A 27896-nucleotide genomic window follows, 5' to 3' on the forward strand; every position below is an offset into this window, starting at 1 on the left:
CGACACTGAGGTTCGGATTAAAAACGCTTTGGATAGTGCGTGGCCTTTATTAGGTGGTTACACCAGAAGGTGTGCTGGAAGGTACAGGTGTGTGGGGGTCAAGCTGCCTGAGCCTGCTCGGCCAGTGGCCCCAGATGGTGGGCACAGCTGCACCTGAGGGTCCCGCCAGCCGGCAGAGGGACGAGACGTGGGACAAGTGTCCTGTTGGGTGTCGTGTTTTGGTCTATAAACTGGAAAGGACGGCTCAGGTTTTAATAAATACATTTATTGTGGGTAATGGCCTTAGTGAGCTCTGTCCACCAGTCTGCCCCAAGTGGGCGCTCCACCTGTGCAGCGACTCCCGTGGTCCCCCCTCAGTGTGGCTCCTGTCCAGACAGGGAACAGCGTGCACCCCTGCGCTCTGCAGACAGGAAGGACGCCTCTCCCCCAGCAGAAACTGCCGGCTCAGCCACGCAGGACGAGACACAGCCCATGCGCTTCCTAGTTGACCTTGTCCTGAAATATGTACAGGTTGTTGGTAGCGGCCACGGCGATGATGCTGTCGGCGGGGTGCCAGGCTGCGTGCAGAACTTTCTTGCTAAAGTCCAAGCTGTCCACACTGACCTCGTCCTTCCTCCTCTTCCCACCTCCTGGACACACCCTCCGAGGCTTCAGGCTGGCACGAGGCTTGCTGTTCTCTCTGGAAGCTTCCAGGGTCACGTCCCTCCGCGTGTTTCTGTCAAACATCCTGAAGAAGTTGTTGTAGGACCCCGTCATAATCGCACTGTTCAAACAGAGAGAGAAGCACGTGAGCCAGCAGGCACTCGGCGCCGCGCCCCAGCCCTGTGCTGCATCACAGAACAAGTCCTAGAGGGGACATGTGACAGTAACTGTGGTCAGGAGAGAAGCGCACGGAGACTGTCTTACTGAACTTCGTATGTTCACAGTCGTGTCAGTAAAAACAAGTATTACAGAATAAGAAAGTAATGGGTTCACACTTTTTAACTAACGTATTTTTGAAAAAGGTAACTGCCCCGCCCCCTCCAAACAGCCCTCTACATAGCATCTGTCCTGGTCGTGAACAGCAGGTTAATTTGTTTTCAAGCCCGAACCTCTGTCTTGCATCAGTGACTCAGTTGACATCCATGTTCACATTCAACAGACATCAGTCTGACTGGTCACTGTAGCCTCATTTACAGGTGATCAAGGAGCGTATGCAGAAGCTTGTTAACTTCAGAACGTGTTTTCACACGAGGCAACAAGTAAACAAGGCCAGAGAAGCCCCTGGAGAGCCTCGTCCCACAGCGACCACCCGTGATGCAGTGCCGATTCCTCGGGACTGATTCTAACGGCGTTCAGCGACTCACACCTCATCACGATAGGTTCCGACTGTACTGGAGAACCCCCAGTCTCCTTCCAGAGCAAGGGGAGCAGGGTACTAAGTGACAGCAAACGCTGCTGCGACCTGAGCCCAGGCTTTAGAACGAGTCCAGCTCTGCAAGGACATACAGACAACAATGTCCGGTTTCTCCCGGCACAGAAGCCCACAGCCTGGGCCATTCCTCCCAGCTGGCGTCCTGTCTCTGACCGTCAAAGTGCCGTGAGAGGGAAGCCTGGGGTTTCACTTACTCGGCTCTAGGCTGGTCTGGGCTGTGGGCAACAATGTTCATGTCTGATTGACCTCATTTAAACTACACACCAGAGAAAAACATCCGCTCAGGAGGAAAATCGCTCCTGGCTAGCCGGGCTTCTTTTGACTGTGGGAACGCTTCCAGATGTGGGCGTAAGTGGACTCCCAGCAGCCTGGCCCAGGTGGGCACAGGGCAGGGACCCCCTGCACTTCAGCCCGCCCCCCAACAGAAACTTCCAGGCAAAAAGGCAGAGTAGTACTTTCGAGAACGAAAGAACAAGTAAACATTACTGGAAAGCTTTTGAAAGTTCCTTGGAACAGGTGATTTAAATGGATACTGTATTAATTCAGAGGTACCAAAAGAGAAAAAGAATGTAAGAGTATCCGTGTACCCACCAGGCACTGCTGACAGTCAAACACCACTGCGTCCCCTGTGGCACAGCCACTCGAAGTCGAGGTGCCCCGCCCCGTGCTTGTCCGTGCCCGAAGAGTTACGTGTCCTGAGACCCTGACGCCACACAGGCATCCAACCCAGGCACCTGTGCAGGCTGCTGCCTGCCCTCAGTGTCTCCCTGAGACATCGTGGGGTCTGTGTGGTTTACTCTCTACAGCGACTTTCAGCTACAAGCTCGGTGATTTCTACGAGCTCTGCCGAGACTGCTGCTCCTCTCTCATAGGCCGTGTTGGCCTTGTGGTGCCCTGTCCAGGTTCAGTTCCTTCCTTCAACCTGGAAGGTTTCTGGCATTTACTGCCTATTCTGTACTGCCTGATTTCAGGGCCTGAGTTCTCAGAGGGGAGGTCCTGTGGTCGCTGCCGACGTACTTGCGTGCGGAGGCGCAGTCGCTCCTGCCTGAGAGCTCGCGTGCACCGCCTGAAGCTTGGGAGCCCTGAACCCTGGGTGTGCCCACAGAGGCCCTCTGCCATGGATGCCACATGCCCCTGCAGGCTTTGCCAGCGTGGCTCTCGGGTGCTGTTTACCTGGTCCACTTGCCAGGACTGTGTCTGCAGGGGTCCAAACGCAGGCTTGCTTACCACATGCTAGGGAAGCTGCGTGTGTGCTGTGACACAGCCCACTGACAGCACGGTGGCACCTGCCCAGGCCCCTTGTCACTCCTGTGGGGCTGGGGAACCACGTGGAGCGAAGCCACGTCCTCACGTCTCACGTCCTCAGCCACCGCCCATCAAACATTAAGGGGAAGCGTGGCGGTTTGTAGGCAGGGTACGAGCCCCGACCTGAGGCTGGGTTGCTCCTGCAGATGCCCAGCACACCTCACCCTCAGGACAGATGCACAGCCAGACTCCACGTCGCTGTGACGGAGGGCAGGCTCATGGCCCCAAGTCTCAGGATTATTATCCACCCCAATCCAAGGCCTCAGACGGATTCCTCTGCAACCCCAACTGAATGCAGACAGAGCTTCTCTGTGACCCACGGGGGTCCCAAATGCCTGGCCTTCGTGAGCCCGTGGCTGGCTGTCCTGCTCCAGGACTGTGTGAGCAGAGGCACTGGGAGCACTGGGAGGACTGTGCAAGCCCAGCCACCGTGAGGGCTCCCTCCATGAGCTCGGCTGAGGCTGAGTGTGAAGAGGTGGGAAGTGTCAACAAAGCGTTTCTGGTGTTTGTGCCTAAGGTCTTTGCAGCACATCCGCCAGTCCCTTTCTTCCAGGAGCGCTCCGTGACACACAGCTCTACTAAAGGTGATGCAGGGTCACAGCCTGCCGTCGCCTGGAACAGAAGTGTCCGCATGACGCTGAGGACGTGACTTGGCAGGGCCGTCGTCTTTGAAGGGCGGGCCAAACAGACCGCTGAGGCTGAGGCGCCAGGGCTGTCCCGTTACCAGTTGACTTGGGACGCCACCCTGGCTTCCGCTGCTCTCCATCCCAGTGCGGCTGAGCCCCCACCAGAAAAGGCACGCTGAGCTGCAGCCACCCACACACTTACTGGGAAGGGACCTCCCCACCTCCCTCCTCTCCGCTCGTCTGGGGGAGAGCAGGAAATAAGAAATCGCCATTCACTGAGTGTTAGAGAGCCTCCAACGTGAGCCTAGTGCTGCGTTCGCTGTCTAACCCTGCAGGAGTGATGACCAAGGAGATAATCGCTCAGGTGTCCCGTTCTCTCCCAGAGACTGTCCCCCCACAAACGTCCTGGAAAGCCACGCCCACCGGTGCCCCCCACGCAGCTCTCCCGGCCCCGTCTCTGGAAGCGGCGTGTCAGGTCCGAGGGGACCCGAGGGAGATGAGCCTGGGTGGCGGGCAGTCCCAACGCAGGCTCACCTGTCTGGGCCGTTCCAGCAGCATTCAAACTTGTCGAAGATGCAGTCGTTCTCGTACAGAGAGCACAGCTTGCTTCGAAGGTACTCGTGGACCTGAACAAGACCACAGGGCGGTTAGGAAGCGCCAGGCGTGAGGGTGGCGTGTCCCTGCGCAGCGCCTCACCTGGTGGGTCTCGATGGGCCGGCTCTCCATGTTGAGGTCCCAGACCTTCACCGACAGGTAGTCTCGGGTCATCATGTACCGACCACTGTGGCTGAACTTCACGTCGGAGATGGAGGAAATGATTTCTGAGAAGAAAGACCGACTGCTCGGATCTTCGGGTTCTTCAAAAACTGTAAGACACAATGTTTTCGGCTTCTGTTTAGAAAATGGACAACCAACCACGCTGACGCAGGACGGGGCCTGCTCCTGCTCCCAGTGTCTGCACGCTCCTGGTCTTCGACCGCTGTGCTGACGACGTTCGGACAGGACTCTCCACTGCCAGCCAGCGACCAGGGCCAGTATCAGGAGCACGGGCCCCGTCCCACCGGGACTCGGAGCAGTGCATCCGTGGGCGAAGCCTCCGCTGTCACCTGGAAAAGCTCCTGGGACACACTGGTGTGGAGCCTAGCTAAGGACCCTGTGCTGACGGGAGGCCGTCCCCGCACAGACGCCCGCGTGCCCTTGTGGCACCAGACCCTGGCAAACAGGTTCAGCCTCGCCCTGACCCTGTTGTCAGAAGACAGAAGTGGCATCCTGCCAAATGCAGGCGCTGATGCAGGGCCGCTGAGAACATGCCCCACCTCCTGCTAAGTGACCGTGACCTCCACCTGGGCACAGCCCACCTGCTACGAGGTGTGTTTTCACCATTCAAGGGGCAGGGTCTACTCTGACGAGGCGGGACCACTACTTTCAGGGAGAGCCGCTTGTTCCTTGGCTGACCTGTCCGCCTCCCGGTTCTCTCTCAGCAGTCAGTCTGCAGCCTCCACCCGCACCATGGTGGCAGCCGCACCCCGCCCCTGAGCCCTGGGCACCGCCATGCCTGCAGCTCCATCAGCCTGGGGCAAGGAGGTTCACCCGGCCTTTCATTTTCAGCTGTTTTAAAAAAAAAGGAGCCTGTACGTCTGTTGCCTCTGCACGTGAAGCCAATTTTAAGCAAGCTGGTGGCAATACCAAGCACTTATTCAGAAGGTTGCTAACAAGACCGCTCACTGAAGCTGCCCACTCAGGAGTGTGGCCGTGGAGACAGAGGCCGGGTGCTCCAGGACGCAGACTCCCCTGCAGGAACTCTGCGGGGAGCACACAGCCCTTCCACACACGCCGCCTCAGCGTCGGAGCGCAGGGCGGGGGCCGAGCACGTGGACACTGGCCCTCGTGCTGCTGCCGCCATGCTCACCAGGGGGCGCTCCAGGCACTGGCTCAAGCAGGGCTGCCCCCCGTCTCCACACCATACGTCACGTCCCCCCGAGACACACCGATTTCTACAAAGTCGAGCCTATTATGAGTAAAAATAAAACGAAACCACGACTTCCCTCACCTAGAAGGAGATCCAAGGTGCGGGCCTAAAGCGCCACCCCTGCCTGAGGCCTGGCCGCTGGCGGAGAAGGGCCCCGGGGCGAGTGCGCCCCAGTGCACGGAGGCGGGGCCAGCCCGAGCCCGGGCGGAGCAGACCTACGGCGGCCCCTCACCTCTGGGCAACAGCCCACAACCCACGGGACCGAGGTGGCCGCACGCGCGCCTGGGTGTGTGAGCCGGACAGCAGAACCCGCAGGCTTTGTGCGCTCCCCAGGGCATGGACACAGGACGTGGGCGAGCGGCCGGCAGCGGGCGGGCACTTACATTTGGAGTGCCGGTCGCACAGGGCCGAGGAGCGCATGTCGCACAGGCGGACGGTCCCCTTGCTGCTGCTGTACACAAACACGTTGCACTGGTGCGGGTGCAGCTCCGCCGCCGTGATCACCTCCGTCAGCTCCTCCATGTTCGCGGGCTTGATGTCCACGATGTCTGCGCGCGCGGTTAAGGCGGGAGCCGGGCGACTCTGGTGGGAGGGCCCACACGGAGGCCTTGGTCACTCTCTCTCTCTCTCACTCCCCAGGGCTCCTCTCCTGCTGCCACTGCGGACGCTGCGGAGCCTCCACACAGACCACACAGATCTAGTGACGTCAGTGAGAAGCGCAGGCAGGCACCCCCCTGCGCAAAAGTGCCACACTCTGCCCCCAAGTAACCACACACGACCACCTGAGTTCCAAAAGACCCTGCTGCCCCATCTCTGCTGTGAGCAGATCGAAGGTGCTTTAGAAGTGCTCACAGACACAGTGAGTGCACACCTGTGTTCCACGCTCTGTCGCAGGGGAGGCATTTGAACAGGTCGCGGGACAGCCATTTTTAAGAAGCAACGGAAGGCACGACTGCATAAATAAGTCCTTTACGTATTAGAGTTCTCACAGCCCACCAAGTAAGACGATGAGTTTCCAACGGGAGAAAAAAGGACAATGGGCAGTAAAAAAATACTCACAAAAACGGATATTAACTTAGTGGGAACCCACGGCTCCAAAGAGCAGCACGTGAAGTGAGGGGACCCGTGCAGAGTGACTCGCGCCGTTACAGATCTGCTCGCCTGCTCCCGTGGGAAGACGGCCGTAACAGGTCAAGACCAAACGAGCTGCGTGGCGGGGGCGCTGCTCCGCACTGGGCACCGGGCTGGGAGCCGTGCGCCTGCCGTCTCCTCGCTTTCGGCGACCCAAGAGGCCTGTCCTGGGCCTCACCTCTGCAGAGGAGACAGAGGCTCCCAAAGACCAGAGGCTGGAGGCCACGGAGCTGGACTTGGGCCTCCCCCTCCACCCTGGCGCTGGGAGTGTCACTGTCACTGTGTCGAGGACAAGCTGGTGTCTTTAAAAGGTGAGATGCCTCACCATGGGCCAGACTGAGCTGCAGAGTCCTCTTTCCTCTGTAATATTCCAGTTGTACTCAGAGGAAAGAGTGACTAAGAATTGGCGGGTTTAAGGGGGAATAAGGAGAATGTAGGGGCATGGGCGTAAACATGGGAATCCTTATTTGGGAAGTTCTGTCACGTTGGAGAAGGGAGAGGACGGCAGTGGGACAGGCCACGCTACGCTGGAGGCGGGAGGGGCAGGGCCTCCCCGACTGCAGCGCCATAGAGGCCGCAGCTGCGACCTTCTCCGCCGGAACCGCGGCACCGATCCAGCACCGAGTCAAGTAAAGGACAACCGTTGACGAACGTTCTGTGCGGAGCGCTAGGACTGGAAGTCACATCCACTTCCTCTCACGAGGTTCTCGTGAGTAACAGACCGGACACGCACATGCCAAACCTGAGCCGCGGCAGACCAGCGGTCGAGAGGACGCTGGCAGGTGGAGAGTGCTCCAAGTGTGCAGAATTTGACTGATGCTACTTGACATGTACGTTACACAGGCCCCTCGTTTCCTGGAGAAATCAGTAACTTTTAAAATGTGTAACTAGCCAGTAATATTTAGATTTTCACCCTAAAAATAAATAGCATATACCACTTAAAAGATGAATTTCTGATTATTCCTTAAATAGTGTGTCTTCTAAAATAGAATTTGCCCATGATCGGTCTTGGGTTGGGTAATTAAATGTCATTCTAACCAAAGCCAATATTTTCTATTAGCAAATTTAGCCAAAATAAAAAAAAATAAAAATAAAAAAAGAGAAAGGCAACTCTGACCTTTCCTGTGTGTGCCACTTAAAACCGCCTCCTATTCAACCAGGAATGTGATGGGCTTCGGCTCTGCCCATCAGAGAGAAATGCCCACGCACAAGACAGCTGCATTTTTAGGGACACCCATGCCAGGCTCGAGGCAGCCAGCAGGGGTCAGTGCTGAGAGCTCCCCGTCAGAGGACAAGCCCAGGAAGGGGAGACAGGTGGGGCGAAGGATACTGAAGCTTCTGTCTGTGATCTCCAAGTGCCACAGATTAATCCTCAGGTCGTCTGCAGAGAGATACGTTTCGTGGTCACTGTTTACGGAAATAGAATTGATATGGTACGTGTGAGCATTTGCAAAGATTCGTCGTGGACTTGCTTCTACCATGAGGTCCATGGGCTTCAATATTGGGACCTAAAAATGGAAGGAAACAGGAATTCAAAACAAGATCACAGCAGCATGTAATCAGAACATAGTAGGTAACAACAGGGACATACCTCCGTTCACAGGTAAGTGACAGTTCTATACAGGTAATGCCGAAGCTGCTCCTCCTGGCTGCCATTACACCAAGGCTGCCACTTTCTTGTGGAAGAGAAGATTAAATTGGCACCTAAACAAGCTGCCTCCGGGGCTCTGATGCCTAATGATGTAGCTTCACTGTCCTACCTGTCCCTGTGGCCATGAGCTGCCTGAAGGTCAGATGGACCCTCCCATCTGCTCTTCTGGCAGCGAGCGGGCTGGTACCCCACTTTTGCCTCCATTGGTGGCCTGCTGGCCAACACACACAGGGTGAGCTGTGGAGGGTCCAGCGCTGGAGGGGAGCCCAAGAGGGACCCTGGGAGCGGGGGCGGGGGCTGCCCTTCCTCAGCCTGGCACTGGCTGCTCTGGTGTGTTCATGGGGGTGCTCATGTAGGTGGCAGAGGCATTTACTTCAATAAAAGATTTTTAAAAAGGGCACAGACACCGTGCCCTGGACGAGTAGCGGAGGTCAGGGTGGGCTTTGCGGAGGACAGGACACCCAACACCGAAGTGGGACCGGGGAGAAGGGCTCACAAGGATGAGAGCAAGGGTCACTGCCTAGGGGTAGGGGCACACAGTTGTGGGTGACGGTGTCCACATGAGACAAAAAAAAGACCCAACATCGCTGACATCCAGCAGAAAAGGAACTTTAAAATAAAATAAAAAACTAATGATATTCTTTTTGTAATTTGAAACCAAAAGGGCATGTCTAAAAAAACCAGGATGAAACCTCTCAATTTAATCTTCTCTGAGCAAAATTGTTGGGGAAATGAGCACAGAAAGACTGCCCTCAGTTTCATCCAGTTAAGTGCTGACCGCACACCTGTGTCCTCTAGAGGACAGGGTGTCAGTCCCACGAGGTTTGGGACAGGCCAGGAGTACCCTCCAACACATCCGTGTCTAATCAAAACACAGGGCAACTGGATACTCACTCAGATAACCCCTTTTCTGACACTACAATAACTTAAGAGGAAAACGGAATTTAAGAAGAGCAACCGTCCTCACTCTCACGCAGTTGAGTTTAGACAACCCAGAGTCCATTCTGAACCTTTAGAGAGGTGATCGGGAACTCAAATGCAGGCCTGAACAGCCAGGTAAGTCAGGGTGGTCACGTAGCCTGTGACCTGACCTCACCCTGCAATAAGTAAGAGCAGCTCCTTCTCTCATGCTTCCCGGGGCCATCAATTCCACCACTTTTCTTCAAGCCAAACACCTAAAAGCAGCCTGGAATTAAACCAAGGTGGGGCCCTCCAAAACAGGCACGTGGGCTGCACGTGGGGTGAGCAGGTGTGGTCAGAAGGAACTGGGGTTGTGAGAGTGCAAGAGTGCTTGGGCGGGTCGCAGCGCGGGGGACAGGCTAGAGCAGGAGAAAGTGCACTCCGTAGGGCCCCACCCTGCTCCCCTCCAACACGCTGGGCAGTTTATGGGAGTGGCTATGTTTGATAGCTGTGGCCTGGTGTCCCCGTCACTCACAGACTCCACCCTACCATGAGTCGTGGACGCGGGAGTGGCAGCATGGGGCGACAAGTCACCCTTGGGACCACCGCCTGCTTCCAATAGGGATTCCACAAGCTCCATCTGAGCACGTCACACAGCTTTCTGGTCTCCACGCCCTGGGAACAGGGTGACCCTATGGACCTGAGAGGTCTCACAACAACAGCACCACCCCGCACACCTCCTTGGCTATGTTCACACAACCCTGCCCCGGGGCTCCTGACACCGTGATCCTGCCTTTGCTGCAGGGCTGGGGCTCTGTCCTGTGCGCCTGCCACCCGAGGACCCCACATGCACCCCAGTGCAGGAGCGCCGCAGGCTGGCGTGACACAGACACACCCTGGCCCAGCGTCACTGTAGTGGGGAGTGGGCACAGCCCCAGCTGCCATTCTGAGCATAGGCGCCACCCAGCCCTCACCGATGAACGCCTGAGCAGGCCTCCACACACAGCGGCAGCCCTGTGTCGGGGGCCCTCTGCGTGGCGTGGGGGCTGCTCTTCCTGTCCACAGTGGCGCTCCCTGGGTCTCCCTGAGACGCAGGTGGTTCACCTCCCTCGCCACATTTATGGTGCTGCCCATGGTGTGCACCACCAGGCCAACTGCAAGACTAAGATTCCAAGTTTTACTCAATTTTGTCAACGCTACAAATGTGGAAAAAAACTAGGTGTCAGAATTGATGAAATATGGCTATTTCATACTGTGGCCAGGGACACCACAAAGGGATCGGAGAATTCAACAATTTAAAAAAGTAACGATGCTCATGGACCGACAGGCAAGGACTCTGAAGCACGAGGCCCTGCCTCAGTTAACTCAGAGGAGACCCAACTCCAACCACCGGGAGTGTGCCTGGGTGGCCTGCAGCTCATCCTTCAATGTGCAACTTGTGCTGCGTCCCCTGGGGAGGTTTTCTGAATTCCTTGGCTCGCCGCCCCTCCCAGGGGCGATTCTGAGCCTACACAGCCAAAGGGAGGTGATGCATCTAGAAAGACTCCTGTCTGGGGCTCAGTTGGAGCCTTTTCCTTCCGCGCCACTCTGTTTTCTGAAGATGGAGTGTGACCTGTGCCAACACACGCGCATATCTGATGGCTGCAGTGTCACATCTAACTTTCTGAACCCAGAAGGCAGGACACAGCCGGCCGGGCATCACTCTCGATCGCTTTACGGAAAGAGCCGATAGTGTAAAGAAAACGGAACGCATACCCGCAGCGCTGTAATTCTAAAGGGGTCTCGGAGTCGTCCGTCTTCGTCTTTCAAGTTATAACCTTCTGCTCTTTTATCCCGTTCACTTATTTTCCACAATTTAATAGTTTTATCTGAAAATAAAAACCTCATTCTCCGTATCAGAAGAAAAACCATACCGTGCCCCATTCTTGGTTGGGTACTCTACTAGAAGCTCTGTGTTTCTGATTCGGGCCGAAGCCTCGTCTCCTGTAGGAGCAGCGACATCACGGCTGACCACAGGGAGGGTGTGGTGGGTGCTTCCCCCACACGTGAGGGCTTTCCTTCCCTTTTATGAGTAAGAGTTACAGGAGAGTGTGTGTATGTTTGTAGATGCTGGTTTTCAAACTATCACTTGCTTCCTAGTGAATAATTATCCTCCCCCCAAAGTTTAAAGCAGAAACAACTTCTGGAACAGGTTAAAATAAAAAAGAACCTACACATAGAAAATTAAAATCCTAAAGCAAACAGCCATTAAAAACAAAAGCTCTTACCGTTTGTAGAGAGTAGAAAATGAGCAGCATTCTGCTGTGGTAACCATCTAATTTTATTAATTTTTTCCTCAATTTCCAGACTTTTCAAATAGTCAAACTCTGGTTCATGACTTTGAAAGGTACTGTAAACATTATATTCTCCTCTAGAATGAGGGCGGCTTTTGTTCTGCAAGGGAACATGAAGCTGTTTTAATGAACAAGCACATCGCAGGAAAAATGTCAGCACTACCAGCACGAACATCAAGTGACCACACACATTTTTAAGTTAAAATCCTGGGTTAAAAACCCTGGGACACTCAAAACTAAGCTCCTGAGCAAGTACAGCAGCAGGAAAGACGGCGCCCAGCCCTCTGCTGTCGCCTGGCAGGGGTCCGGAGCAGCTGCAAGGGCAGGGGCCACAGAGATGACTGTGCCGAGTCCACCGTTTGCAGGAATGGGCCCAGCCAACAGCTGGAAGAGCTGGCAAGCCCCGAGGCTCCGCCGACGGGGGTGGGGTCTGCTCACGGGTGGGCCATTCCCCCGAGCACCACTCAGCAGCTGCAACAGATGAGCTGGCCCAGGAAGCCCCTCACCCAGAGACCCGTCGTAGAAGACCTCTCACGCCAATTTTTAGCGTGCGTTAACAACTCCATCTGCTGAAGTGCAAGCAGAAAACCGGGCTTGGGAAGATGCATGCTGTCACCAAAATATCACCCAATTCTGGGAGGCAGAGCATCCAGCTTGGTTTGTCAGTAACGTGGGAGGAGGAAATGGGGAGGGCACAGCAGGAGCTTCATCCACACAGCCAGGGTTTTCTTTCCCTTTTATAGACAAAATCTGGGTGGTGGGTTCACATGCATAGTTATATTCATCTCTGAAATCTTCACTTATGGCCAATGGTGTTTTCTATAAATATTAAATGTTTCATGATTAAAAATAAAGGAGATGAATATTTGGTTAATCCTTGCTCTGTAGTGAGTGTGTGAAGTAGTGTTGTTTTTAGGTGTCTAAATGTCCAATCGGTACGTTGTGTACCGGAAACCAACGTAACATTGCACGCGGCTGCCACTGGAAAGCTGACCAAGTGCACTCTGTGCGTGGACAGACGCCTCTCTGCGTTTCGCAGTTAGACCCCGTGTCACTGGCCACCACCTCCACAGGCTATGCGAACGCCTGCAGCGCCCCGACTCTGCGCGTGCTGTGTCTGCCTCCCAGCTGCCCTTGAGCAGCAGGGCCGGGCCATCTCTATCCTGCGACTCCCACCCCGTGCTGTGTCAGGTTAGTGCCCTCTGGTCCACGGCTTCCTCTTCACCACCCCGACCTCTCCACAAAAATGCAGACCCTAACAGGTGCCTCCACCTCACAGACGAGGACAATGGGACTGACGAGGTGAAAGGAAACCTATAGAATCAATCAGTCCCGAGCCTTAGGACATCAATCTGCTAAGAAAAACAGCAGGACATGAACAAGTGAATGAGGCGCCCACCTCCAAGCTGCCAGCACTTCCCGGCTACTCCCTCCCAGCACAGGGCCCGAAGTGGTGAGTGGCCCTCCTGCCCAGGCTAGGAACAGTGACAGGAAGGGGCTCTGTGGGGACTGGGTTCTGAGCAGAACTGAGCAGAGCCTGGGTAAGCCGCGGAGGGGATGAGGTAGGCAGCGTGCTGTCGGGGGCCCACGGACCCCCGCTGTACCCAGATGAACTCTCCCACAGCACTGGGGCTGCAGTGGGGGGGTCCCGATGCATGCACACCGCAGCACCGGGCTCAGGGGCTGGGCTGCAGAGCCCTGTCCACGAGCCCCTCACCGCAGACGCACACGTGCGGCAGGGCTCTGCCACTACAAAGGAAAGAAGCTCAAACCCACTGACTCTGCCTCCTGCCCCCGTCCTCTGCGCCTGGCCTTCTCACCCAGTGCCCTGATGGCCTGGCACCCTCCCTCCCTGGGCCCAGCAGAAGCCCCCCGCTCCCTGGAGTCTAAGGGCCCAGACCCTGCATGAGGCGGCCTCTGGCAGAGAGCTGGTGCGGTCTCACCCTGGAGGTGCTGCAGCTGCCCCAACTGCACCTCTGTCTACGGACACAAAAGCAGAAGTTTGAGCTCTGAAAACTGCAGCACTCGACATAACTGTCAATAAAAAGCTTGAGTTTCATCGCCAACTGTCTCATACTTGAAACTAGTTTTCTTGAGGTTTAACAATGACCCACAAAAACAAGAAAAAATTCATTTTCTGTAAGGACATCATTAAAGTGGCAAACTTTCGGGATCTACACGTGAACTCTTAAATTTAAGACAGCCGACTGAGCAATCCGGCACACAACTCTTCTGCTGAAGGTGATATTCCAACACCGCCACCCTCTGTGCTTCCGTTGAAAAGGGCCAAGCGTGCAGTTCTTCAGCTGCACTCTGTGGTAACCCACCCGTGGGATTACAGTGCTAAACGGTAAACTTACTGAACTGTCTGTGAAGATTTAGAAAGATGAATGACTGTATGTCTATAATATTCACAAAAGAATTCTCACCACCCCAAATCAGAGAATCAGGATTTAAAATCTTTGTACATTTGCATGGCCATAATGAAAACCGGAGCTCAACGGACACATTTTAACCACGCGATGCTGGTACCCCGTGAGTCTCTCCCCATTTACCCCAGCAACTCGTCCCTTCTGTTGGGAGCCAGGGCCAGCCCCAGACGCCCCTCGGTGGCCCTCAGGTGGCGTGTGCTGCCCCACGGACCTCCCTGGAAGAGAACAAGGGCTCATGAGCCTCTATACCAAAGTTTTACCAAGAAAATTGAGAGATTAGAATTTGGAGATGAGAAGTGCCCACTGATCTGCCAGGGAACACACAGGAAGAGCAAGAGAGCCTAGTCGTGAGCCTGTCATGGAAAAGCGAGACACACTCTGGGGAGAGGGCCCTAGCCCCGGCCACAGCAGCAGCGTGGGGATGTGACCTTGCTGCTCTCAGAGTTGCTGGGGAGCCCCCAGGGGTGCAGGGGTGGGCAAGGCCAGGCTGTTCCCACTCCCTCTGCACACAGCTGAAAATAAGGGTTTCTCTCCCCGGCCCCCCAGGGAGGGACAGGACCTACAAGGAGTGCTCACGAGCAAGACTCACCTGTGGGCCCCTCGCAGGCCCGGTTCTGAGGACACTTTCCCTTCCTGCACTGACAGCACAGCCCTTAAGGGGTGAGGAAGAAGAGAGGCTAGATGCCCCCCACCCCTACTGCATCCTGGGCAGCACCCCACACCTCTGGACCACAGGCCTGCACTGGCGAAGGGAGTTCACGGAGAGCCCTCTGAGGAATGACAGGGTGAGAACACACAAACGCAGCAGCCCCCCACCCCCCTTGATCTGGTCCTCATGGCACCGTGAGGCAGGACACGGGCTCTCCTCCTCTCTGAAGCTGAAGCCACTAACTGGGGCCCCGTGGCTGAGCAGCACTGAGCTGAGCACAGATCACCCGGAGATGACTTTGGAAAAGAGAGTCTGTATCATTGAAGTGACATCGCAGACGGAGAAAAGAACTGTGCCTCTTCCTTCGTCGGTAGTCTGAGAAGGTTCTCTCATTTCATTGGGGGTGCGGGTTATAAATTACTGACCTCTTGCTCCCGCTGAAAAATAACAACTCTGCCACCCTTGTCTCCTGTCGCAAGAAGATCTCCAGAGGAATTAAATTCAACAGTTGAGATGATGTCAGCTGCCAATGAAATAGAGAGCAATTAACCAGGTTATGGCTGTGAGAGACGTCCAAGTGAGTATCAAAAATCAGTACAAAAAGTCAAAAGATAAACGCGTAAAAACTTTCTCCCTGGACAAAGTCAAATTCTCGCAGGAAACTTGTTATTACCACGCAGCCCCTTCCTGGTTCTGGGGCCCAGAACCAATGAGCACACAGGGATTTGCAGGTTTTGCTCACGTGACCTGTGTGCCAGGATTGGGGTTGTCTGCACATAAGGACAAACGGTAGAAACTTAGAAACTAAATACTGCAAAGAAAAAACCGGTCCTAGGAGACTGCTGCCTGGTTCACGATGCGTGCCTCGTACTAACCTTTAAAACAGACCTGACTTATAGCACAGTAACGGACGCACCGTGACTCCCATGCAGGGGCTTCTGACAAAAGGGCCCCGTAGACAGTACAGGTCTGTCCCACTGTCTGGTAAAGTCAGCGTGCTGACAGAGACAACATCACTACCTAGTGAGACACTGTTGGGTGGGTACCTGAGGCTTCTGATTCAATCATCACACAAACAGCTCCCTAGGGGACACAGAGAACAAAGCAAGTGCTGAACATGTCCTTAGGTGTCCTAAGTCTAATGCTTGAATGAGAGGGACCGGATCTGAATTTATGGTGGCATGGACACTGAACCAAAAAAAAAAAAACAACCCACGCCACACCCACTCCACCAAGGAAATAGCGCCGCTCCCCTGAGCTCCTGCCCGAGGGCCCACCCTAGGGCCCACGGAACCATGACCCCAGTGTGGGTGTGGTCTCCCCAGGGGCTGAGACCTCTGTCATCTCTCTGGCTGCTCTGAGGAAGGCCTGGTTCACTTCAAAGGGTCCCTGCTGGCTGCTGGAGTACCAGCTCAAAGGGCATGCCCATCAGCAAATGAGAACGGCCCCCCGGGCCGCAGGCCCACTGAAGTCTGTTGCTGAATGTCTGTCACACACTATGTCTGCACGAATCAGAAACAGACCTCAACGCTGAAACTACTTGAAGAGCCCCCCACAAAGTAGTCACAATATAATACAATTCTTAAAGGTATGCACATTTTCATCAAAGAATTATAAAATGATTTCTTATGGCACTGGCACCGTACACCAACTTTTGAAAACATACTGAATTCTATTGCCTGGGATTTTTTTCTTAAAAAAAGAACACACACAAAAAAAACAGACTTGGGAAAAGGATCAGGCTTCTTGTTAGAAGTGTCAGTTTTTAAACTAAATTACTAAAGATAACCTATTCTGCTTAAATGAAACCGACATATTCTGCACTAGACTAAAAGGGCCAAAATCCATGTCGGTTTCCCAGGGGATGCACCCTATTATGTAATTAACGGCATCCCGGCTGTCAGTGCTTGTCAAACCTAATTAAAACGGACCAACTCTTTTAAAAGAAAAAGTCCCATGACTATTAGGAATAAGGAGTTATTTTCATTAAGCTGCGTAATACGTATAAACCTAAAATTAGAAAAATCTTCTACAGTTTAGAAGAGCTCTAAAATCAAAATAAATATGCAAACTAAATACTAATGAAATTACAAAACCAATAAAATTTAAATTACCGTCATGAATTGAATGTGATAAACACTCCTTTACAAAACAAGCTGATGCTAACAGCAGAAGTCCCACAGCGACCGAGGGCAGCAAGCTGGCACCTGGAAGTACCGCACTGCACAATGGCACACGGCACGCCGCCCCCTGCCACCATCTGTGTGGCCCTGCAGAGGGAGGCTGCTGGGCGACCTGCAAGCAGCCCACACTGGGGGGCACACTGCTGTGCGACACGCGTGGCGGAAGCACAGCCACCACTGCCCACAGCGCCCTCCAACGCCACGGAGCGTGCTAGGCAGCCCTGTGCGTCCGCCTCAGACTCAGGTGGTGTGGTGGAGAGCGCACCGCTGCTCATCTCCTTTCCCTCCCGCCCGCACGGAGGCGGCAGCAGGAAACCGAAGGGGCCCTGCCCACAAGGCCACAAGGAAGAGTGGGGCCGGAGGAGCGGGGACTGACCAAGTCTGTGCAGAACTGCTGGGCCCCCAGGCTTGCCCCATCCTGGCAGGTGGGAACACACAGCTACTCCGGCTCTTGCGTCCCAAAAGCTGACTGCCAGAAGTGAATTGTTTTCCTCCATCCCCAGGGTTTCCCTCCCAAATGATAAAGCCCGGGAGAGAAGCCATCAAGGGTCAAACCCACGGAGTCCTCAAAGAAATGACCTGCCGCGGGGTAGCCCTCCAGCTGAAAAGCCCACCTGCACACAGAAAGTGCCTGTGGGTCCAAAGCGGCTCCATCCGAAACCTGAATCCACAGCTCAGGACCAGCTCAGGTGTAAGAGGAAATCCAAAGCAAAGAAGGAACGTGGAGGAAAGAGGGAGAAAGTGGCAATAAAATGTCAAAGAAACAATTTATGGCCCCCGTGCTGGCCGAGTGCCGACCAGATGCCAGGTAGCAGTCTTACCAAGCACACCCTGGCATTAACCCAGTGCGCCCTGCCACAGTCTGTGGAGCCGGCTGTCTGGCAGAGGAGCAGGCCTCGGGCACTGTGTCCCTCTGGCCTGCCTTGGGACTCCCAGGCAGGAGGCCAGTGCCTGCAGCCAGGTCCCTGGAGGACCAGCAGTGTGCTGTGAGACAGGAAAAGCAACAAGGACGTGCTCTTTGAAATTCAAAAGGACAACGAGAATTTAAAAACTTCAAACCTCTTCCAAAGGGTACAGCAAACAGACAAAGAGATGGCCAATGGGAATAAAAGCTAATCAGAGGGTCTGGTCAGGGGGCCCATCACCTAGCTAGCAAGCTCCAGAAAGACAAGAGAAAAGAAAGGAGAAACCACCGAAGGACCAAGGAGTTTCCGGGGTGGCAGCACGTGGGTTCCACACTGACGGAGCCCGGGGACCCAGCCTGACTGAGGAACAGACCCAGGCGTACTCTGTCACCCAGAGCGCCAAGGACGAGAGGGAGATCCTCGAGCCCCCAGAGAGCACAACCAGGTGCCACACAAAGGAGTCAGGCGGCACCGCACAGGATGGAGGGACATGGTGGACTGCCGACGCCCCTCAAAGGTCTGGTAAAAACAATTTTCTACCCACAATTCTACACCTAGCCAAGTTTTTAATCAACTTGAGGGGGAGTAAAGATGTTTTCAAACACACGAAGAACAAAAACAGCAACATAAAACCCTTTCTCAGGAAACCAATGGAAGATGCAACGCGTCCAAATGAGAGTAAACCAAGAGAAATGAAGTGGGAACCTGACTTCCCGACAAGGATGAGGAAAGTCCCCAAACAGGAGTCGTCAGCCTGGAGACAGCAGTCCCAGCTGGAGGGGACCATGGCCAGAAGAGGTCATGGGGGAAACAGGCTGGTGTCACCTCCTGGGGTGGGACCAGTCACACAATCTGTCAGACCTGCTTAGGAAAAAAGCACGTGCCCTGGCTGGTGTGGCTCACTGCATTGAATGCCTGCCGGCCTATGAATCAAAAAGTCGCTGGTTCCATTCCCAGTTGGCGCACATGCCTGAGTTGTGGGCCAGGTCCCCTGTAGGGGCTGCTTGAGCGCAAACACACATTGATGTTTCTCTCCCTCTTTCTCCCTCCCTCCCTCTCTAAAAATGAATAAATAAAATTAAAAAAAAAAGAAAGAAAAAACAGCACTAAAGATACAGGGACTCAGCGCGTGAAAAGCTAGGTGATCGTCAGCTCTAGAAAAACATCACTTTAACTCAGTAATAAACAATACTCACAGCCAACGTGGTACTGACGTAAGCAAGACCTCTAAGAATTCTCAACGCCCTTTTTTCGAGGAGGGACAGGTGTAGGTGGGAAGGTGACATTAGTAAAAAAAATTCTGTAAGAGGAGCTCACTAATACATTCAGATTACTCTGTAAGAATGGAAAGTCCAACGAGGATGTCAGGTGAACCGTGTAGTTTCCACTTCCTGTGGTCTACAATGACATGTCACTCTGGGACATGACATGTTCACACAAAAGAAAAAGTGACAAATTTCCTACAGATACCAATCAGTGTGTGTCAGTGTAAGTGCATTATATGTGTACACTGCATTTCTAACCATGTGTTTTTAAAGCACATCATCAGAGGCAAGAGAGACCAGACACGAATGGGCAGAAAGTGAATTACAGGCGTCCCCCAGATACAAAAGTGGAAGACCGCCTGTGAGACAGAGCAGGAGACAGAGCAAGCAGGGCTCTGAGCCACGGACACTGCAATCTAAAGCCTCCCCGAGTTGAGTTTCTACAAATTATGACTAGACTGAATAAAATCAGCAAAACACAGAATCAGCTACTGAAAAAAGAGTTTGTGGCAAATTGTGCTAAGATGACAACGGCAGAAGTGAGGGTGGAAACCCCACCTCTCTGCCATCAGCACACACAGTTGTGACCACTGTCCTCCTGTGTGTCAGCCTCGGTCCGGACAGCCCCCGACGCCCCCGACTCTGCTGACCCTCTGTCCTGCAGGCCAGAGCTCAGGGTTCACTGGCCAGGGAAGGCCCCCCACTCCCGCGCCCATCACAAGGGCAGTCGATCAGTTAGGTAACTGCCTTTGCACCAGGACCACGTCTGCTGCAGAGCAGTGCTCCTGCCCAGGGGTCCTTCTGTGACTGGGCCACAAAACCAGAGAATGGGGAGGAGCTCTGAGTGCACGCAGTCCCCGACCGCTCCCTGCTCCTCCTCCTGCTCCTCCTCGGCAAAGCCACCTCTGGGCTTCCCTCCAGACAGCAAACACAGCGCTCCTTGGTGTTTCAGGGTCGCACAAGCAAGAAGAGAGCGACAAGTATTTTCGTCATCTGCATAAAGAGGTCATCGAGTAGAGAACTCGGCACTGGAAGGGAATGGCTCTTCTCTAACTGGGAAGTGACCCTCCCACGTGGCCCACCACGCTGGCAGACCAAGGCTGCTGCTGTCCCCCTCCCTCAATGCCGCCTTTTAGTAGCATGTGTGAGGGACACACTAGATAAGCACGGGCGAGTGTATTTAAACACATGTGGAAAAGCTCACGGGTGTTTTTAAGTTAGAGAAATCCTAAACTAGGTAAGATTATCAAGTAAGTGGTAAACAAGTCAGTTTTATCAAACTTGAAGCAACAGCAATCACTCACCCCCAGTATGTGATTGTTTACTATAGCTTTCTAGGAATGTGTTTATTCCTGGAGTAAAAATTGAGAGTAAAAATTTCAAAAGTAGCTGCAATGATTAAAAGCAATATAGACAAAGCAGATTAAAAACACGTGGTCTCCTAACCCCAACACTCATACCTGACTCTGCCACAGAGTCTCGCCTGCAACCCACTCTCCCTGTCGCACTCTCGCTCCCCTTCCACGTCACTGCTGGCCGGAACAGGGGTCTCGGCTCCTTCTTAATCTTCAACAGCAGTGACACCAATAAACAGGTCCACTTCTTAAAGACACATGTATAGCCCTGGCTGGTGTGGCTCAGTGGACTGAGTGCCAAACTCCGAACCAAAGGGTTGGTGGTTCAATTCCCAGTCAGGCCACATGCCTAGGTTGCGGGCCAGGTCCCCAGTAGGGGGCACGCGAGAGGCAACCACACATGGATGTTTCTCTTACCCTCTTCCTTCCTTCCCTTCCCTTCTCCAAAAATAAATAAAATCTTAAAGGAAAAAAAACCCCACATGTATAGTAGACTTAATTGAATTCCGGGTAGGAGAGTGTGTGAAATGGGGGCAAAAGGAGGAAAATTCAAGGTTAATAACAAAAAATTCAAAGAGAGTAATATTCATAACATATAGATGGCTTTTAAAATTTGATTTTCAAAAAGCGAAGTTGAATTCACGAGAGAAATAGAGTCAGTAAAAGAATCTCAATGGCATAACCAGGAAGGAGATGAAAATTCCGATATTGTGCCACTGAAGTAGGTCAACTTTGAAGACTGATGTTCTCCGTGTGAGTGGGGAGAAGGGTCTGGGGAAGGTGACAGTTGGCACTGCCTCTGAGGGCAGTTCCGCAGCATCAGAGTGTAGACAGCAGTGGCCTCTGGCAGTGCGTCCACTCCTAGGAGTCTGGCCACAGGAACACCTGCACGGCACAGGTGGAAGACCAGACCCTGCTGCAGCATCTGTAGTAACAGCAAAAACTGGGAACTGACAAGAGGGGGCCAGTTAAATAAATGAGGTGATTTGAATGATGACCTACTGTGCAGCCATGGAAAGCATCAGACAGAGCTTTGCAAGAAGGGAGCATGGCTGAAATGTCTAAGCATGGGCCCTGGACCTGCCACACCAGCACTGGAACCCGGACGCTTGCACGCACCCGTGGTGTGACTGGGATTCAGCGTCTGGTCTGTGAGACGAGGTCGACCACGGCACTTGCGGGCCGAGTGGCTGTGGTGACAGCCGAAGGAGCTCGAGTATGCGCACAGCCCCTCGGATGCCGGGTCGCTGGGAGGCCTCCAGGTACAGACCAGAGACACAGAGCAGCAAGTTGCAAAACAATGTATATAAGATTCACGTTTTGTAAGGAATGAAAGAATTACTGCTCACACACTCACTCGATTTTAACATAAAATTAAATAAATGCTTAAGAATTGGTCTAAAAATAAACACACACACTTCAGATTAGGTCCGTCTGGGGAAGACTCCAGGACAGCAGCGGAATGAAGAGACACTTCACTTTTACTCTTTATGCATCTGTATTACTTGATTTTCTTTAACGAATGCTCTGCATTTGCATTTTGAAATAAAAACAGTAAAACCCAGTAAAGATGAGGGGGACAGTCCTTCCCGAAAGCCGCCCTGTTCTGTTACTGCCACTGCTAACAGCAAGCGTCCCGCAGGCAATTCTCAGCGTGTGCTCCGTGGGCCCTTGGGCGCCTGAGAACCTCTTAGGGGTCCATGAGGTCAACCAGTTCCCCTAAGACCTGCGCATCATTTGCCGTCTTCACTGGGGCTCACCTGCCTGGAGGAGCGAAGCCCTGTGGTGCACACTGCCAGCACCTCGGCACCAGCCACAGCAGTCTGTGTGGCCCACGCCGCGCACGTGCGGCTTCGCTTGGGATGGTCCTTGGCAGACAGTCGGATGCGCCGCACTCGGTCCCCACCACTCCTGCTGGCACAGGGGCATGGAGCACAGAGCGGTCTGAGGCATCGCGGTGCAGGGCTGCCCCGAGGAAAAGCGCACACAGGCGTCTCTGCTGCCAGCTCCACTAGCCGCCTTTTCAGTGACGCCACTTTTATCTAAGACAGCAGCTGACCAGCTGCGGCAGTGCAGACTTACAAAATCCAAGCTTTCAAGAGAAAACCAGAGTTTTGGAGAACTACCCATTACCATGAATTTGACAGCTTCCCACTGCAAGACTTTTCTGATGAGGTCGGCGGTGACACTAACAAAGGCGGTTTTTCTCTGGTCTTGCACAGTGAAGTGGATCAGCGTTTACACAATCTGAACAATTCAGTGCAAGAACGAGTATCTCCCAGTGGCCCAGGTGTGACGTTACCAAGTCTCGGAGTACACGACAGAACTGTGGGTTTTACTGCAACAAGACAAAAAGTCCACGCCGGTCTCAGGCTCTGAAGTGTAACTACACTTGAGGACACCACCATCCCTGGTTCTGCTCTGCTGTTAAAGAACAGGATCGACTACAGAAGGCGGCCGTTACATCGCCCCTTCCTTTTCTGACTACATGTAATTTGAGGCCACATTTTCTTCACGGATTTCAATGAGACAATTGCAACAGACCGAACCAGAAGCACACCTGAGGGTCCAGCTGTCTTCTACTCGGCCCTGGACGTGCAGGGTCTGCAAAGTGTAAAACAATCCCCTCTCTGCACCAGGTTGGCTGTCTGTCATTAAAAATGTTAACGTGCTAACATGTAATAGGTTAATTTAAAGTGAAATACACACTTTCCATTGTTCCGTTTTGATTTCAAACGTAAGAAATATCGATACCTATAACCCACGTGCATAAAAGCTTGAGGGTCCTTTCAGGACCAAAGGCTGAGAACCACTGGTCTGGCCCAGGGCTGGCCACCGCAGCGCAGGGCCCCACCCAACGCCGCCACTTTGTGAACGGTGGTGCTGAAACACCGCCGCACCACTCCTGAGTGGGGTCTTGGGCTGCTTTCCCACTCCAAGCGCAGAACTGAGCCCAGTAGTTGAAACAGAGACGGCGTGGTCCGCGAAGCCTAGGACACTCATTGTTTGCCCTTTCCGAACAAGGTGGCAGACCCCTGCTTTACAGTAGGCCCAAGCTCCCAGCCTTTATTACTGTGGCAACGTTGTAACTGGCATTTTTGCCTCCGTTCTTATTCTACCACTGGCCAGAGTGACCCTCCTAAAAAACGTCCAGTCGATGTCACTCCTCTGCTTAAAATTTCAGCTTACTCTCGTCATCACTTTGCAGCACAAGGCCAAGTCCTCAGCATGGTAGTCAAGGCTTTCGCTCAGCACCCCTGGACCCCGCCAAGCACTCTTGCTTCCCAGAATGCACCACGCTCTCTCCAATGTCCACTCCAGCCCCCTGCATCTAGCACATTCTCTCCCTTCCCTTCCTCTCTCTTCTACACACAGTGCCCCCTACCCAACCCCCTACCTGCAGTCTCTGTACAGGCCCCTCTATCCCGTTCTGCGACCAGCTGACCAGCCCTGCTCTCAGAATGGTGCAGTGGCCCACCTGCGAGTCAGTCTGTCTGAGTAGAGGGCTTCGGGAGGCAGGAACTGGGTTTCTCTGTGCCAACACCCAGCACCTGCAGCCCTCCAGGACACTGTTGTGGCCTTCTAAGGGGAACTCGGCTGGAAGCTGGCCCCCACACCCTTCATGCTCTGAAACCTACTCCCTGGAGAAACACAGGGAAGTTTAAGACGCCAGGATTACAGTTACCAGGTGCGGCCTGCTTGCCAGAGCCTTCCCTGCATTACCTGGGACCTTCCTATCAACCCTGTTAATGCTCACAGGGACAGTACCTGTTCTACAGTGGAGCCAACACAAGGTAAGTAACCTGGCAAGTTAACACAGAGCTAGTAAGAGGTTCGAAACGCATTTGTACCAAGTGCCTTTCCACAACCCAATTCACACCAGGTCAAAGAGACAAGCCTGACCCACCTGAGAAAACGGAGGACCAGCAAGCGGCACACGGCCACCTACTGCACACGCTGGTGTGCAGGTGAAGGGAGAGGTCAGGCTGCAGAGCAGAGTACTGGGCTGGGGTGGCTGAGCAGCGACTACTGGGAAAGTGGACTCTGAGATGGATTTAGAAGGGTGGGTAGGACACGCAAGGCAAAAAGAATATTCTATGCTAGCAAAGGAATATGAGCAAAACTGAAGGGATGAGAATCATCACTGAAAAACAATGGAAGAAAGGAGGTCAGGCACAAGGGGAGGGATCTGGGATGAGTGGAGAGACTGGAAAGAGGTCAGGAAAAACAAAAAACTGCTCTCTTTACACTTACATGTAGCTACAACAAAACACCTTCAAGTACACGAGAATTAATGAACAGCTGTACCCAACATCTGCAACAACTTACAGGTCACAGAAGCACTGCAGTGTTTGACCTTAGCAAACATCTTCTGACGCACCTTCTAGACCAGCAAGCTGAGGTTCAGAATGGCCCTTCAGGCTGAGTAACTGGCAGACACACAGCAAACCCAGAACTTTCCACTGAAACAATCGACTTCTGATATCACGGAGGTGCCCTGGCTGGTGTGGCTCAGGGGACTGAGCGCCGGCCAAAGGGTCACCGGTTCAAATCCCGATCAGGGCACATGCCTGGTCCTGGCCAGGCCCCCCGGTTGGGGGCGTGTGGGAGACAACCACAGGTTGATGTTTCTCTCCCGCTTTCTCCTTCCCCTCTCTAGAAACAAAGAAAATCTTTAAAACCAGGAGGTATGATTCGACACCACCACAAACCTGGTGAACGTCATCTGTTCACACGGCAGACCAGCTGAGCTTCCGGCACACGCGGCCTCATTCCAGACATCACAGCAACCCTGGGCTCCGTGAGTACGCTGAACGCACCGAGAAACCCCACGTGGCTGACTCCTCAGGCAGACTCTGCTGCCGGAATCCCTACAGCAAACCGCGAGCGCGTCACCAGGTCACTTTCTTCCTTGATGGCGCGCCCCAGACGTGCTTTCCTGAAGTACCAGGGCGAGCGCTAAGCAAACGGAAACCCCGCAGGGGAACGTAGACATCAGGTCGGGAGTAATTCAGATAACCAGACACTGGGTCCCACTGTGACTTAAGGAAACATAATCGACGATAAGTACTGAGTGCCGTTTTCTACACGCAGGGAAAAAATCAACCGTCCTACTCCAAAAACAGCGACTGCGCCTGGGAGTTCCACCTCCACAGCCAGCTCACCTCCCTGAGCCCAAGCAGCGCCCTCGCCACACGCCATCGTCTCCGAAGTCAGATCTCACTGCAGCACAGCAACCCCCCAGTGCTGGCGCCCGCGTGCCCTCGATCTCGACGGTCGCCGTCCCCAACGCAGCCGCTCCCTCCCCCGCGTCACCCGGGCCGCCAGGTTCCTCACACAGCGCCCCAGACTGACGCTCGAGTGAAACAGACAACCCTTGGTTCCCTGTAGCGTTATTTCTCTAGAAGACTGTTTAATTTAGAGCGCTAGATCGGACTGCGGATTAAAATACTGATTAAAACAAAGTCATCAAACAAAAAATGAAGAGACTGAAACTGCAAATTCTGAGACGAAAGGAACCAGCTGTTACCGAGTTCTATCATATAACAGGCCACGGAACCCAGGGGCGGTTCATACAAAGCCCTCCTCCAGCCGCCCCCCACCCTTGTACAGGCCGGGGACCCAAACCCCCTGCAGGAAGGCAGCTCTGCCACCAGAAGCCGCTGGGCGGCAAGGTTGCCCGTCTTCTGTCTGACCGGCAGGTGCGTCTGTCCCTTCCTCAAACCCTTTCCACGGGCCACCCCCCAGCCCCCGCTACTCTTCTGACAGAGTCTGCACAGGCGCGCCCTTGAAAAGGCTCCCATTTCATGTGCTTTCAGCACAAGGCCCCGCAGCTCCGGGGGCTGAGAGCCTGAGCTTCGGAGGGCCAGCGCTGTGCCTGGGCCGGGCCGCCGCACCCGCGGCTGCAGCGTAGGGGGCCAACGGCCACGGCAGCAGCACGGCGTGCAGGCCCCGGGGCCGGGCTGCAGGCCCTGGCTCTGCCAGGCAGTGGCTGCTGACCAAGCTGCTGGCCCCGGTGCCCGGGCTTGTGCATCTGAGACGGGAAAACAGTGGGTGGCCCCGCCTTCCGAGGTTGTGTGAGGATTTTGGTGACGGACACAGGTGACCTGGAGTGACCTCGGGAACATCACTGCAAGGACCGTGTGCGGTGACCTCCTGGGTGGGGCGTCTGCAGGGGCTGGGCTGGGGTTCGGGGCGCCGGGCCTTCCAGCTGAGAGGCTCCCGCTCTGCTGAGGACACACGAGCGAAGGGCTCGGACACGGGCGGGCGGCACCGCAGACGCTCCCCACGGAAGGCCTCCAAGGGAAGGGAGTAGTGCTGTGTGATGGCGCCCACACATCACGCGCGAAAAGCCCGCCCCCGACAGTTTCCACAAAGCGACCCCCACTTCGAACACAACTACTCGGAGGCCCCAGCCCGCAACCCTCTCCCCCCCTCCGGGAGTCGCGCCCAGTTCCGGGCTGGGTCCCCGGCACCGCTTCGGCAGGAGCCGCGGCCAGACAAGCGCAGACGGACGGGAACGGCCTCCGCAGGGCCGCGCTCCCGAGGGAGGAGTGACCGCCCTGGCACCGCGGGCCCGACCGGCCCCCGCTCCCACGGCGGAGCGGCCCCTGGGCGCCAGCGGTCTCGCTCTCCCGCTTCGGAACTGACCGCGGTCCACGACGGACACAGCAGCAGCCCCCGCAGCGGCCGGCGAGGTAACCGAGCCGCGGAGCCTGGCGCACAGACCAGCCCGGACCCCGCTCTCCGGGAAGCGGCTGTTGCACCGCATGGCTGCGACCACCACCCGTCAGGTCACTTGGTGAACCGAGTTCCCCGCCGGCGTTCCTTCCAAGGGCGCGCGCCCTGCACACAGGGCGGCCCCGCGGCCGCTGCCCGCCCGCCGCAAGCCCGGGAGCCAAGCAGCCCAGCGAGGAGGAGCCAGGCGGCCGCCCGGCCCCGGTCCGCAGCCGCCGACGTCTTCCGAGACTCCTGGGGCGGAGCCTACCCGCTTCACGGTCCGCGCCCCCTTCGTCGGGGGGGGGCCGGGGTCTCCGGGCCGAGGCGCAGCAGGGCTGCGGGTGAGGACGGACCGTCTCCGCTGGTCCCCGACGGGCAGCCCCAGGCCCTGGCGCCCGGCCCCCTCGGAGGTCGGAAGACACCGCCAAGTTCCCGGCAGAAGGAGCAGGAGTGGAAGGAGACGGAGAAACCGCGCCCACCGCCTGCCCCGTCCGGGCTCCAGCGCCGCTGAGGCGGGCGGCAGTCACCTGCGGCGGGAACACCGAGGGCGAGCAGCGCCGTGACCTTGGCTCCGCGCACGGCCCGCGCCCGGTTGCGGTCTGCGGCTCGGACCTCGGCGCGCACGCTCCCGGCGGCCACGGCCGCGACCCCGGGGGCTGAGGGGCGGGGAGGGATGAGGGAGAGCTCGGCCTTACCTTCCGCCACGTCCTCGTCGATGGCCCCCTTCACCTGCGAGAAGCACCACTGCAAGTCGTTGCCGCCCGCGGGGCAGCCGCCGCCTCCGGCTCCTGCGGACACACCAGGCGCGTCAGGCCGCGCGGTCCCACCCGCCCGCGCCCCCCGCCTCGGCCCGGCCACTCGCCCCCGCGCGGGCCCTCACCTGCCATGGCCGGCCGGCCGGCGGGCGCCGAGGCGGCGGCGGACGAAGCAGGCGGCCCCGCGCAGCTGCCGCCTCAGCACTTCAGCCAGGCCGCTACGGCCGCCGCCGCCGCCGCCGCCGCCGCCGCCGCCGCCGGGGAGGGATTTTTTTTTCCCCTTTTCAAAATGGCGCCCAATGC

The 27896-nt window shown here is 55.3% G+C and overlaps 1 protein-coding gene across 3 annotated transcripts; it reads right to left on the bottom strand.

Moving 5' to 3' along the window:
- Positions 1–11: 11 nt before the first annotated feature.
- Positions 12–27867, bottom strand: PPP2R2D (protein phosphatase 2 regulatory subunit Bdelta). Of its 3 annotated transcripts, XM_053923009.1 has the most exons (11): positions 27719–27867; positions 27534–27626; positions 14836–14933; positions 11264–11429; positions 10752–10864; positions 9546–9671; positions 7776–7953; positions 5698–5862; positions 4042–4211; positions 3880–3971; positions 12–763 (listed from the first exon to the last, which is right to left on the bottom strand). In XM_053923009.1, exons 1-11 carry the CDS (start codon positions 27723–27725, stop codon positions 481–483), a joined length of 1491 nt encoding a protein of 496 aa, XP_053778984.1. In that variant the 5' UTR covers positions 27726–27867; the 3' UTR covers positions 12–480. The 3 variants fall into 3 exon arrangements, with proteins under 3 accessions (XP_053778984.1, XP_053778985.1, XP_024411224.1); XM_053923010.1 differs by lacking the exon at positions 9546–9671; XM_024555456.3 differs by lacking the exons at positions 10752–10864; positions 11264–11429; positions 14836–14933; positions 27534–27626; positions 27719–27867 and adding an exon at positions 8037–8121 and having other exon boundaries at positions 9546–9560.
- Between the last annotated feature and the right edge of the window lie 29 nt (positions 27868–27896).

This window comes from Desmodus rotundus, chromosome 4, assembly GCF_022682495.2.
Source record: "Desmodus rotundus isolate HL8 chromosome 4, HLdesRot8A.1, whole genome shotgun sequence".
NCBI lineage: Eukaryota > Metazoa > Chordata > Mammalia > Chiroptera > Phyllostomidae > Desmodus > Desmodus rotundus.